Source organism: Schistocerca piceifrons, chromosome 5 (assembly GCF_021461385.2).
Source record: "Schistocerca piceifrons isolate TAMUIC-IGC-003096 chromosome 5, iqSchPice1.1, whole genome shotgun sequence".
NCBI lineage: Eukaryota > Metazoa > Arthropoda > Insecta > Orthoptera > Acrididae > Schistocerca > Schistocerca piceifrons.
Genome location: NC_060142.1, coordinates 615,202,555 through 615,216,505, shown reverse-complemented (window position 1 = coordinate 615,216,505; position 13,951 = coordinate 615,202,555). Strand labels below are relative to the sequence as shown.

At 43.5% G+C, this 13,951-nt stretch overlaps 1 protein-coding gene across 1 annotated transcript in view; it reads right to left on the bottom strand.

Moving 5' to 3' along the window:
• Positions 1–535: 535 nt before the first annotated feature.
• LOC124799165 (immunoglobulin superfamily member 10-like) overlaps positions 536–13,951 on the bottom strand; it is a 412,304-nt gene continuing 398,888 nt past the window's right edge. The window contains exon 6 of the mRNA XM_047262704.1: positions 536–692. Coding sequence (XP_047118660.1) covers positions 574–692 — 119 coding nt within the window. The 3' untranslated portion in view covers positions 536–573. The remainder of the gene's footprint in view (positions 693–13,951) is intronic.

Sequence of the window (13,951 nt, the reverse complement as noted above, 5' to 3'; positions counted from 1 at the left end):
TCATAGTAACTTCATATCAGGAGCTATTTCGGCTTCCACCAATAAATCTACTTGCTCTGTCATAAGGCACGCGTTAAAATACAGGTGTAGTGTCACACAGTGCATAAATAAACTGACGAATAAAGGACATGTGATTTATTTATCATGTTATTTACCTCTGTTAACAAATGCTATTTTCGGTACATAATGCAAATACCAATAGATCAAATACAATGCTTCAAATATTCAAGCGGCAGAAAATACTTTGTTTTATAACGGTATAACGTTCTGGACATTGTCCTTTGGAAATTGTCCTTGGACATAACGCAAGGATCTGAATACTGAACATACTGGCTGGTCACGGTAGGACGAACTGCGCGATGCACTGTTAACTGTCGCTGCGGCAACATGACGAGCGGGCTGCCTCTCGGAACTAGAGGACCGCCTGCGGAGGCCAGGCCGGTGGACGCTGCTCAGGCGCCCCTCCTCCTCGGATGTCCTCGGGTAGCCGCGTCGGCTAGCCGGTCTTCCAGCCAGCCAGTGGAGGCGACGCGCATGCGCAGTCGGCAGTTAGAAGCGAGCCGGGCCGCGGCGTCACCGCGTTGCCGCGGCCAGCAGCGCCCAGGCCCAGGCAGCAACCAGGAGCGCACGGAGTTCGACGGGCCGCGCCGCCGGGCCCTTGCTGCCGTGCTGCATCGCGGCCGGCTCCTCTCCTGCAAAGAAAAGCGCGCACCGTGTCACGCACTGCGAGCGACTGAGCCGGCCAAAGTGGCCGTGCGGTTAAAGGCGCTGCAGTCTGGAACCGCAAGACCGCTACGGTCGCAGGTTCGAATCCTGCCTCGGGCATGGATGTTTGTGATGTCCTTAGGTTAGTTAGGTTTAACTAGTTCTAAGTTCTAGGGGACTAATGACCTCAGCAGTTGAGTCCCATAGTGCTCAGAGCCATTTGAACCATTTTTTGCGAGCGACTGAAGAGAACTAATCAGGTTCATTCCCACAGGGATTTTCAAAACAGGAGAACTTTCTACAAAACTAAAAGATCCTATTCTACCGCTTGCGCCTTGTCCCGCCGTTACGCAGGGTCAGCCATGATTAGTATGATTTGGCACGTTAAGTTTAAGGGGTGGCCGGATGCTCTTCCTGCCGCCTCCCCGTACCCTCCCACCACCCCTCCCCCCCTCCCCCCAGGACGGAATTAGTGGACCCCAACTGTCTGTGTCCAGTGGAATCCATAAAATAGTGTGAATGTGTTGTGAATGTGTTCAGATGTCTGCGAGTTGTGGAACTGATGCGGAACGTGGGGACCAGCCAGGTATTCACCTAGTGGGATGTGGAAAACCGCCTAAAAACCACATCCGGCCTGGCCAGCACACCGGCTCTCGTCGTCAGTCCGCTGGGCGGATTCCAACCGGGGCCAGTGCGCCTACCTGAGTCCAGAAAGCAGCGCGTTAGCGCTCTCGGCTACCCTGGCGGGTCAAAAACTAAAATCTCCTACAAAGAGTGATACTCATTGAACGAGGGCGACGCTGTCTGGATCTTTTTACGGCCTGTCCGAACAGCAGAAAATTTTTATTAAATTTTATGTCATTTGCTTTCCTGCAGAGTCCATTTCACCTCATACACTTTTTGAATATAATGTGCAAGATGATGTAAGACCTCCACTTTATTTATTGTAGTAGAAGAGAGAGGTGTGAGCTCCGTTTTTATCGACGAGTCATATTCGAATACTCGATATTCTTAAGCCCGGTGCCTGTAATAGTCTATATCTTACGCCACAGAGGTTCTGGGTACAAGCAATGCGATCTTCAGTCATAAGTAATTTGTCGTACCACTATAGCACAAGGTGCAGACGTGCATTAAGTGGCACAGGCTGGTGCCTGATATGCTGCTGAGCGACTCAGGAAAACAGCCAGCTGAACGAACAGATGTGGAGACAGAGAACGTGGGAATTTCGAAATATACTAGCTTTTACTTTTAAGGATTTCTCTACTCTTCAGCGGTTGCCCTGTTTCCACTCATCAGCTTCGACAATCGTAGTAATCATCTTCTTTCAGATCTATTTTTCTTATCATTCCAATTACTCCCGCTCTCCATGTTAGTATCTGATACGTGGGGAGGCAACGGCGCCATTTGCTTTCTCTGTTCGATTCACCCGGATCGATTGTTTCCCTCTGGCGTTGCTTATCTGTGCCTCGTTGGCCGGTGGTGGTGCTGGTGGGCTGGCGGGCAGAACGGGTTTTGGCTTCGGAACGGCCGATGCGTGTCGCTGCTAAGAGAGTTGCAACTTGTGTTTGCGTGGTGTTAGCTGGTTTTCACCGGTGTATGTGGCTCGGAGTGTGGAATCGGGCCTGTTATTGCAAGTTCTTGAGGCGTGTCTGGGCCTTGGTCTTCTACACAGGACGCTGAGCAATGTGTTATTCATTTTGGCTAGTGGAGTTGAACTATGTACCACGCAGCTGTCTATTGAAGAAGTAGACATTCAAGCTTTCTAGTTTTGCACTATACCTTTTCTTATGAGTGTCAATACTGTATTGGAACTGCGACGTGCTGGTGTAATAATATTATGCTTTGTATTATCGTTTCCCTTTGTTTGTGCTGGGGCAATTTTACATATTTTGAAATTTGAAGTCTACAGTTAATTCTTTCAACCATTTCTAATTTGCCTTTGTCTTGATGTGATCCATCTTCGCAGAATTTTATCATACTATATTCTGGGGCTGTGAACATTGTTCCTTTTGGCTGTGGCTGTGTGTATGTGTTTTTTTCGGTTGCGGCACTGTAGCGGGCACCTCGTACGTGTCTAAATCTATATCCGGAGTACGACGCCTTGGCCGACCAGTACCAGAGGGAGCGGGAGTTTCTTTTGGCCACAGGGAAAATGGCAACCGATACGGCGGCCACTGACTTCTGCGGGTTGCAGTGAGTGGGGATCTAGCATTAAGTTAAGTTTCCTCGGCATTGGGACGCCAAGGCGTCTGTTCCGTTTGCTATAAAGCTTATATATTGACCTTCAAAACCATAAAGGAAAGAGACTAGTGCTCTGAATTATACCTTACGTGGAGTATAACTTATGTACATGTTAAAGAGAAATACTTGATGGATAGCGGAAATTGGATATAATGTCAATTGTCCTATTGCGCTTCCCCAGGTGACATATTTAAAAGAAACTTATTTCACCTCTATTATTCAAGTGCCCTTTGTTAAATGAAACTGATTTTACCTTTTGTTATTGAAGTGGTTACAGTTAGTTTAGAAGTTATAAGAAGTTCTTGTTTGCAAGTAATTCAATCAGAAAGATTTAATGTAATGTATTTTTCTGACTTTTAGACACTTGTACAAAAGATTTGGTAAACACGTGCCCTTTGGGTTCAACTGTTGATCAGTAATAAATTAGTTGTATCTTGCAAGACCTCTGTACGTGTTATTATTTCAATTGTCACCGGTTTGCACGCGAACTCCACGTTCCAGTATCGGCTCTCCGTGCTTCATCCTTCTAGGTGGTAACGTTTCCAGGATTGCTTTTGCCTATCGTCCTTGCTCCATTTCGCGCAGATGGCTATACAATTCAAGACTGGTTATTCCATATCCATTATCTCCCTATTTTTCTCATTTCCTCTCCGCTCTGTTGTGGGTATCCTGGCTGCCTTCATTCCATTCATCTCTACTGCCTGCACTCTGCTTCTCTGCCTCTTCACCAACGTCCATCCTTCTGCACCTTATGATAGTGTACTTTCTACTAGTATTAGCAGAATCCTCCTCTTTGCTTCTTTTGATTTCGTCCGGTTCCACTGAACTCCATTCACCATTTAACTGCTCCTCTTGTATGTTCGCTTCTGCATCGACATGTACTTCTCGAGGAACGAATAATCGATCTTGAGCACTTGAACTGTTTCGCAGCTTTAACAGTTCCTTGTACCAGTAATACATCCCTTCCATCTCCTCCCGCTTCTAGATATTCTGTTTTGCTCATATCTACTCTAATACCGCCTCGTTCAAATGTTTCCACTAACTTCTTTATCATAAATTTGAAGTTCTTCCTACTTTGTGGCGACGATCAGGGGAGGGAGAACAAAGTTGGAAATACAGTTTTGTAAAGATTGACTTTACAATTGCGAAGATACTCAGGTAATGTTGTCATTGCATTGTTAGTTCGCGCTTAACTGATGACGAGTTTGAGCAAGGCATTCTTTCGCTATAATTTGTCTTTATTCATTCGGGTCATTTAGTTTGCTTGTAGAAACGAGATTGAACAAACTTATCTGCTCACAAGGCTTAGATTCGGAGTCGTAGATTAACCGCCCCTTTACCATTTCATTATCGAGTTACTTGGCAGAGTTACTCTCTTTGTGAATTTAGTGAAGATCGTTGTAATTCTTAAAAGTCTGTTTCATAATACAGTTTTCTACATCTGTCAATACGCTCAGTGTATGTCAGCGTCCCCTTACTAAAGTTTTATTTTGTATTCCAGTGTCATCACATTGCAATTAGCGGAAGACACTTAATTAAAGCTTAGTAATGTTTCCATGACGTGAGGTTCAACAGCTGTTCAATATATAATGAAATCCATTTCAACCATCAGCATTTTATTGTCCAATTACTCATCTACATTCTGGATGATGGTGAATAACTGAAATCGGTAGCTGACTAATGGGACAGCAAAAAGTTGATTGTTCAAAAGCATTTTATGTGAAAGAACTTAAAGCTTAATCCACAATTTGGTTAGAGTAGTTGGTTTTCCTTACATTGCACTTGAGAAGGGTTTCCTCAGCTCGTTTTCTGCTGCGTTGCATTCTAACATTCGGCATTTTCGAGCAGTATGGAGTTTCCGTTCCCACAGGATAAATCACGAAAGTTTGTTAGGGCAAACTTAACATCAATGTTAGGACGCAGTAACGTTATTTACAGTCAAGCGCTGCTTAGGGTTTAGTTCAGATCTCATTTCCTTGGCACACATTCATACTCTTACAGAGCTGTCATGCATGTTTGCGTGTGTGCAGTTGTTCGGAACTGTACTCGGTTTGGGCACGCAAATTTTCTGGTCATTTTAACAGAAGAATTTTGGGCTTTTATTCTTTCAAAATAAAAGTTAACTGAAATACAGTTACAATAGTTTTGATGGATTGGGTGACACCTTTCATATGATAGCATTCATGTAAGTTTACCGCTTCGGTTTCTACGCTGGAATATATATGAGAACCCAGCGTAGAGACCGAAATAATGGGATCCACCATGGTTACCAGAATTGTAGGAATTGGCCACATGTAGGGCAGCGGTTGCCGGGGCAGAATCGTGGTAACCAGTGGAGATAAAATTGTCCACACAATGGTAATCCACCAAACGATAATCACGGCTGGAATCAATCTGAGGCAAGACTACAAACGGGATGTTCACAAACCCCTCGAAATGGAATAACACAGATTGTGGAGCGCGTGGATCAGCGGCATCCAAATATGAACAGTGCGTCGCACTGAATACAGTCTCATTACGCTCGTTGATTGTGATCTTGGGAAATAATGGGGCAACACTTGTTTAAATCCGACGAACTTGCTACGTTGTAATGGTGTTCAAGATATCCTTTACGATTTGTGTAGTGATGCGATATCACGTAGGGAAGTCTGGGTAGATCAAGTACAAGCGGCAGTGAATGGTGTAGTCGGAGGTATTGCTGTCACCATAGTGATTGACTCCGGAGCTGGTATGAGTGTGGTGGACATTTATTGCTTAAAAGGAGTTTTGGAAAAAAATCGAAGTTTCCGACGTTACGGGTACAGAATTCCGTTGTGTCGGGAGCTTCTGGCGCCTACACGCGAAGAGTAGAAATGCAAGTATTGATTTTAGTAGAATTTAAGAGCGGAACAGTTGACTGCACGTTTTTAGTGGTTGAGGGCTTAACCGTAACTTGTTTGTTGGGGATGGAGTTCGTAAGACAGAGCAATGCGTATGTCAACCTCCAGCATGCAACATGCACCCTACTTGTTAATGAGGAGGAGGTGAAATTAAAATTAATTCATCCTAAGGAACGTCAGAGCGTATCGTTCCAGAAACAGTCAATCAAATTAATTAGTGTAAATGTACTGTCATCAGACAGTCATTTTATCGACAATGAAACAGAAACATCGTCAATCAATGTGAGTGATGATCTAGCCAGTGCACACAAATTTCGCAACAAAGTTCAGGAGTCTGTATGCTTTGATGTACAACAAAAGAATGAACTTACGCATTTTCCAAGGACGAAGATACGTGTTTTCTCTAAAAAGCCTGGCATTGCAGAGGGATACGTCTGTCACATGAATGTTGTTCCCCGTGACAATTACTGTAATCAAACCTAAGCCATCCCGCGGACCAGGAGGGATATCGTGAAAAAAGAATCACGCAAGATCCTCGCGCGGGAGGACATTACTGAGACCTCGACTGCCCCTACTGCAGTCCCTTGCTAGCCATGGCGAAGCAAGGACATTGCGTGTGCTTAGTTCTGACGTTACATTGACAAATCCATCATGCCCTTACCAAACCAACCGAAAGCACTCGAAGAGGTACTATGAAAGTTTTCGGGAATGAACTTGTTAATGACACTTGTCCCCCGATCATCGTACTGGCAGATCCCATTGTCAGCGTATTCTAGCAAATATGCTGCTTCTGTCTTCACTGGTTAGAGGCGCCATGTCATGGGTTGCGCGGCCCCACCCGCCGGGCATTCGAGTCCTCCCTCGGTCATGGGTGTGTGTGTTGTTCTTAGCATAAGTTACTTTAAGTAGTGTATAAGTGTAGGGCCCGATGACCTCAGCAGTTTGGTCCCTTAGGAGTTCACACACATTTGATCATTATTTGTCTTCGCTGGATGGTCGTACCAGTTTAAGTTACTACTGTTTGGTCTGAATGTGGTGTATTTACTACAGCCCTTCACTCCGTCCTAGGGACGGGGTTGTTAGACTGGGTTACCGTCTCTTTTGATGTTTGTTAATAGCCTCAGCTTCCTTGGAGGAGCACATACAGCTGTTACGGCTTTCTACAACGGTTTCTAGAGTCCGGAAAGACTACGATCTTGCAGAAATCGGAATTCGGTAAACAATAGATTAAGTCTTTGGGACACATGATACGTCCGGCAGGTATAGTACCTGATCCAAACAAGATACAAGCTATAGCCAAATGTCTGACACCAACGTTACTAATCCAGCTGAAAGAGTTTCTCGGTGGAAACCCTTTCCGATGTTTTAGGGGCGTTGGTGGCAGACATTTGGCATTAGCTTGTATCTGGTTTGAATGAGGTACTATACCTGCCGGAGGTATGATATGTCCAAACACTCTTAAAGCGTCAATTTATCTGCGGTTTAATTCACATCAACTTTTAAATCAGCAAGACCTACTGTCTTTAGGCGGTTCAATTCGCATCAACTCTTAAGTCAGAAAGACTGTATTAAAGAAAAATGTTTCCTGGTCCTGGTGTCCCCAGTGCTAGGAAGCTTTTGACAAAATTGAAGATGTGATAATCCACGCTGAAATCTGGCATCATACTGATATGGAGAAGGGTATTTGTATCGCGTTAGATGTGTCATACTCAGGTCTTGGACCAGTCGAGGTTGAATGACAAATGGAAGTTCTTGTCGTCAGCTTTGCTGCTAGGGTGCTGACAGAGTGTGAAAAGTCATATTTGGCCATGGAATTAGGTGACGCCTCCATGGTTTGGTCTTTTAAGATGTTAAATAACGTTATTTGCTGCCGGCATGTTAAAGTGTTATGCAACCACTGAGCTTTAAATTACTTTTTAACCTGAAGGCTACCCCACAAGAGGCTAATGCAGTGGGCGTTATTCTTTGAAGAATATGATGTAGAAACTGTTTGTATGAAAGACAGTGAAAATATTGTCGCTATGCCTTGTGGAACAGATGACAGTTTTGAAAGAGTTGCTTCTAAAAGACCATCTCCACTCATGATATTATTGCGAGGCGTGTAATAATATGAAAGCACAATAGGATGTAGATCCCAAGTGGTCAAAAGTTAAACATGTTTCGGCAGTTCAGCTAAATCACGGACTGAGTCTGTATTACACCTTGCATAATGATGTGTTGTTGCATACAAGTAACACAGACAATGAGTTGTGGTGTTTGTGTATGTGTGTGTGTGTGTGTGTGTGTGTGTGTGTGTGTGTGCCCCGAGCATACCAGAATCACCAGGTCTTGTACATGCACACGGGTTTGGGGTATTGTGGGATTGAGAAGTGTAAATGGAAAATTGTCACATACCGTTACTTGCGGAATCCGCACAGACATTAGCATCATTTGTTGCGAGCGTACATTGTCTGTCAGAAGAATAACTTCATGAACCTACGCAGTAAGATTCCTTTGCGTCCGATTTTGACAACTAAACATGGGGAACTCGCCTCCATTGACTCTAAAGTACCATATCATCAAGAAAGGAAGTTGTAAAATATTTGGTTGCAATACACAATTTGTTTTCAAAAAGTATCTATCTATACATCACAAAGTCTATTCGTGCCGTGCGAATACTCAATTTTAAATTCTACGATATATCTGTGTACTATAATGTATTACGTGAAATGTTATTTTCAAGTGCATATGCATTTATGCTTTGAGTATATGTATGTACATAAACTTTGTCTATATCAAAAACGTGATGCAGAACTTGATTTAATGGGTAGAAAGTTAAAGTGTGTCATGCGGGACTAGCTGTACTGCCTTGTTGGCATTGGCGTTCGCGACTCTTTTGTTTTTCTTGCTTTGGTCGTTTTTCTATGCTTGCTGTCATGTTCCGGTTTAGGAGGCTTGATATCCGAAACTTGTATCTGTATTCTCTGATTGGTTAGACAAATTTGCATGTGTCTGACTGACTGACAGAATCCAAACTTGGAAAATGCAGCAGACTTTTACTTACGCTTTCTGTTTCCGAATCTCCAGTTACTTGTTATTGACCATTTGTAATTGATTAATAAGTAAGCTTTTACGAAAAAGAATACTAAAAGATCTATTGCCACGATCCTGGGTCTGCAGTAGAAATATTACTCTCAGTTCTTGTGCACAACTTATTCTTAGACAATCGTGTGACGAATAATGATCCTAACTAACTCTGTGAAGTGAAGAAACTCTTCAACACTTTGGCGAAGCAAAATTTTCTTACCTCTGTGTGAGGTCAATAAACACGAAACAAGAGCATGCGTATAGCAGTGGTGTTTACTCGCCCCTGCCCGACCACAATGAAGTAATGTACCGATGCATTGTGAAACCCTTGGACACTGTAATGCTATGGTCGTGCAGGTAGATCACTCTTCGCTAACACTTTTAGGGATTTAATAGCGTGAGATTTCAAGAGTCGCCAGCACGCGCACTTAGCCGACGGGCATGACCTCAACTACAAATCTGATTCTTCTTACGATGTGTACCCTACTGGACTGTAAAACTTTCTGCTATGGAAACAAAAATTTACATGTATGCCAGACATGAATGCACCAGCAGTGCATGTATCGTCATTTTAACATAAACATGAATTTAAGAGACATTTATGCTCGTTACAGCAGTGTTGTTTGTTTCGGAGGAAACATTTTGAATAATAGTAAATGTTGAGTTAGCACATAGGGCGTATAGTACCAATTTACGGACACTAAATATAAATCGAGTCTCCAGTGAAGTGGATCGTGACCAAAGTTTTGCATAAAACCAGAAAGTGCACCAGGGCATCAGTTCAGGACGTAGCGTTGGTAGCAGTGACTGAACACGTCTTTATTAAGCACTGACGGAGGGAACTGACTTGGTTTCATGAACTGTGAGGAGTACTGACCAAATAGTTGGCAGCACTCCGGAACCTAGCAGCACTCGGCTGTGCTCTCGAGGCTCATAGCTCCTGCACGCCGTCGCACTTGCGGTGTCGGTGGAGGGAGCTACCAGCAGTCATCAGCCATCCACCAGAGAGGGCATCTGGCTCTCTCCACCCATTCCCCCTCCTCTCCACCCAGCACTCTGCCACTGATCCACAGGATTAAAATATCAACGTGCTGCGAATACATAGAAAGATAGATCCCTTATCATTTAGCTACAATATAGCAGGTAAGCAAGTGGAAGCAGTTAATTCCATAAATTATCTGGGAGTACTAATTAGGAGTGATTTAAAATGGAATGATCATATAACGCTGATCGTCGGTAAAGCAGATGCCAGACTGAGGTTCATTGGAAGAATCCTAAGGAAATGCAATCCGAAAACAAAGGAAGTAGGTTACAGTACGCCTGTTCGCCCACTGCTTGAATACTGCTCAGCAGTGTGGGATCCGTACCAGATAGGGTTGATAGAAGAGATAGATCCAACGGAGAGCAGCGCGCTTCGTTACAGGATCATTTGTAATCGCGAAAGCGTTACGGAGATGATAAATAAACTCCAGTGGAAGACTTTGCAGGAGAGACGCTCAGTAGATCGGTACAGGCTTTTGTTAAAGTTTCGAGAACATGCCTTCAACGAAGAGTCAAGCAGTATATTGCTCCCTCCTACGTATATCTCGCGAAGAGACCATGAGGATAAAATCAGAGAGATTAGGGCCCACACAGAGGCATACCGACAATCCCCACGAACAATACGAGACTGGAATAGAACGGAGAACCGATAGAGGTACTCGAAGTACCCTCCGCCACACACCGTCAGATGGCTTGCGGAGTATGGATGTAGATGTAGATGTAGATGTAGAAGCCGACAGTCAGTCCACATCATTTACGCAATTCCATAAACCACTCAACCAGATGACCACGAGCTTAAATCGCTTTTGCATACATTCATTTACCTAGACAATTCTGACGTTAGTCGACCTCATGTCTACTTTGCTTTGTATAAGGTCATTACCTTCGAAATTTTCTACGTCAACCATTGCCATAAGTCTACGAGACCCATTTGTGAGCCGGCCGCTGTGCCCGAGCAGTTCTAGGCGCTTCAGACCGGAACAGCGCTGCTGCTACGGTCGCAGGTTCGAATCTGGCCCGGGCATGGATGTGTGTGATATCCTTAGGTTAGTTAGGTTTAAAAACTTGTAAGTCTAGGGGACTGATGACCTCAGATGTTAAGTCCCATAGTGCTTAGAGCCATTTGAACTATCTGAACCAATTCGTGTTTACACAAGTATCACTTTTCGTAAAACGAAATTCCTGATCCAGCCACGAAGGAAATCGAGTCTACATTGTGTCTATGTAGGTCTAAACTTTCTTCAGACCGTCGCTAACTGTCAGTCTATGTCGATGTCTATTCTAGTTAGCATTGTATCGAGCAAAATTTCTAGGCAATAGTAGTAATGTGAAGCACGATCATTCAAAAATTAATTCTTCGCAAATCTACTATATGAAAACATTGAAATATATCATACTACATGACATCAGTAACTAACTAAGTTGATGTGAAATATTTGATTTGTTAAACATTTAACTTTTACGAAATCATTGGAATATGCTATACTATTTGAAATCTTTAACTTTACTACACGAGATCCTTATCTAAGCGAGTTGATGTGAAGTATTTGATTTGTAAGACATTGTACCTCTATGAAAAGTTTTAATCCTTGAAGTTATCATCGATCTATGGATCCGTGTATCACTTACAAAGATGCATTTACTTTAAGACTGATTTTGAATTATAATGTACTGAAATAACTGTAATATATGTTGCTAACTAAACCAAAATCATTTTCTGGCTCTACTGTACGTAATACGCTCTGAATTTCTTATGGTATATGCACACTTAATCTGTGTGTCAACTTACGTGATGTGTTGAAATGCTTTGTGGAATGAAAATATTGCAACCCATTGTGCAATCGCTTTCACCCTAACGTTGGTCGAAGACTTGATAGTATTTGTTATTTCGTATACCTTCAAGCCTTCGAGGGGGGCATGTATTTTTAGTTCTTGTTTCATCATATTTTGTATGGCTGAACTGTTCGTGAAGTAACTCTGTAATACCTCATACTTATGCATTTATGTGAGTGTATCGACTCCTAAATTTTCATGTCTAATAGCTTGACTAATTTCGTTCGTCTGACATTATTGTACTTCGGTTATTTTGTTATCTCCTGTAAGTAATTTTTCTTTTGGTGTCTCGTTCTCGTAAGGTACGGACGCCATTATGCTGTGCTTACTGTATAGATTCTTATGTAAATGTTATTACGTTTTCATAATATAGTACGAAGTTAAATGTAGTCTGCCTTTTATTCCTAACAAAAGTCAGGCGTCGACGGCAGATTGTTAGTTGATGTTAATGATCGAACACCTTCAGTCAGTACTTTTCACTGCGTCTTACGTTATACGTCCCTGAGATGCTTGGACCGGTAATTTTATTTGTATCTTGCAGGATTTTCACGCAATCTGTGTAAAGAATGATTCGGTCATTCGTCTACTGTCAGTGACGTCGTTGTGCGGCTTGCACCATTCGGACACCCGCCCAACGGACATTTAGTTTTCGATGATGGTTAACTTATACGCTTCATTCTCAATTTCACGCCGAAATTGGTACGAAGCATTGGCTGTATTACCGAGGTAAGCCGTACGTATTTCGGACGACAATATACGCAACCACCTTGTGGTGACTGCTACCCTTTCCCTTGAATTTATATTGAATACCTGATATTTTCATTCTTTCTTAGGAGTAGTAACGTGTCAGTTGGAGACCATCACACAAACACTATTATCGTTCAAAGGGCCACAGACCGTAAATGAGTACGTTTCCGAGATGTCCCAAACCGCCCATGTGAGTATGGAAGACATGCTCGAAAGGGAACATAATAATATCGAGAGAGAGCCCATAGTCATTCATTGCTTTCCCCTACTTATACCTCCCGAGGAGATCACGAAAGTAAAATTAGAGAGATTCGAGCGCGCACGGAGGGTTTCAGGCAGTCGTTCTTCCTGCGAACCATACGCGACTGGAACAGGAAAGGGAGGTAATGACAGTGGCACGTATGGTGCCCTCCGCCACACACCGTTGGGTGGCTTGCGGAGTATAAGTCTAGATGAAGATGTAGACAGTTAAATGCCATGACGACAAGTGCGTCGAGGTAATCAAATATTTGAATGTGAAGCTCAGACTGCCAGAGAGAGGCTCATGTGGAGCGGAGAATCCACAGGAGTTTGCAGATTGGCTGAGAAGCACTGGGGAGAAAGCGAAAGAGATTGTCGAGCGGCTGAGGAGCACTGCAAGGAGCGCCACGGAAGTACGGGCGTAGCATACGCCCACACACCAAAAGCGAAGACAATGTTGTTCCGTCCACGGTCGCAAAAAGTGCAGAAGTCAGACAGCTTTTGCAGAACTGCAGGTGTTTCCATGGGTGGAAGTGGCGAGAAACATTGAAGATTTCTCCCACGGAAACAGGGGACACTGTATACAATACCGAAAGCTTAAACTATTAATGACGATGAGAGCGAGGTTCAGGTACCTAACGTCCGTAGAAGAGCATTATGCGGCTCAATAGAGTAGCGTGCAGCAGTAGTGGTATCGAAAATTGGAGAAGGCTGGTAACAGCACGTTGTATATTGTGAACAGTTTCTCTGTTGTAGTGATTAGTACGTATTTATTGTGTCTAGGTAGTCACTTTCTGTGTGTCCCTAGACTGTGGGACACTTTGTATGAATGTGGAGAGGTAATATCACGGTTGCAAGTGTGTGTGTGTGTGTGTACCTGGGTTTTACGTGCGCCGTCGCAACGTGGAGGACGAGGATAATAAGAGCCGACTGCGTTCGACAGCGTGATACTTCCAATAGCCAAGATCATCATGCAACTCCCGGAAGCACATTGCGATTTCCATGTATGTTTTCTTTGTTGCCGTATACACTTTATTGTAACACAGAGTATTGCATCAACTTTTGTCCTATTACCTTGGCAGGTGTTCAATATAATGACGCTAACCTGACGGGCGGAAACCAAATGTTTGATGAGATTTGTGTTGCAGCGAACAGAGGCACACGATAGGTACCGTGTGTTTGGTGTCGTAGTAATTATA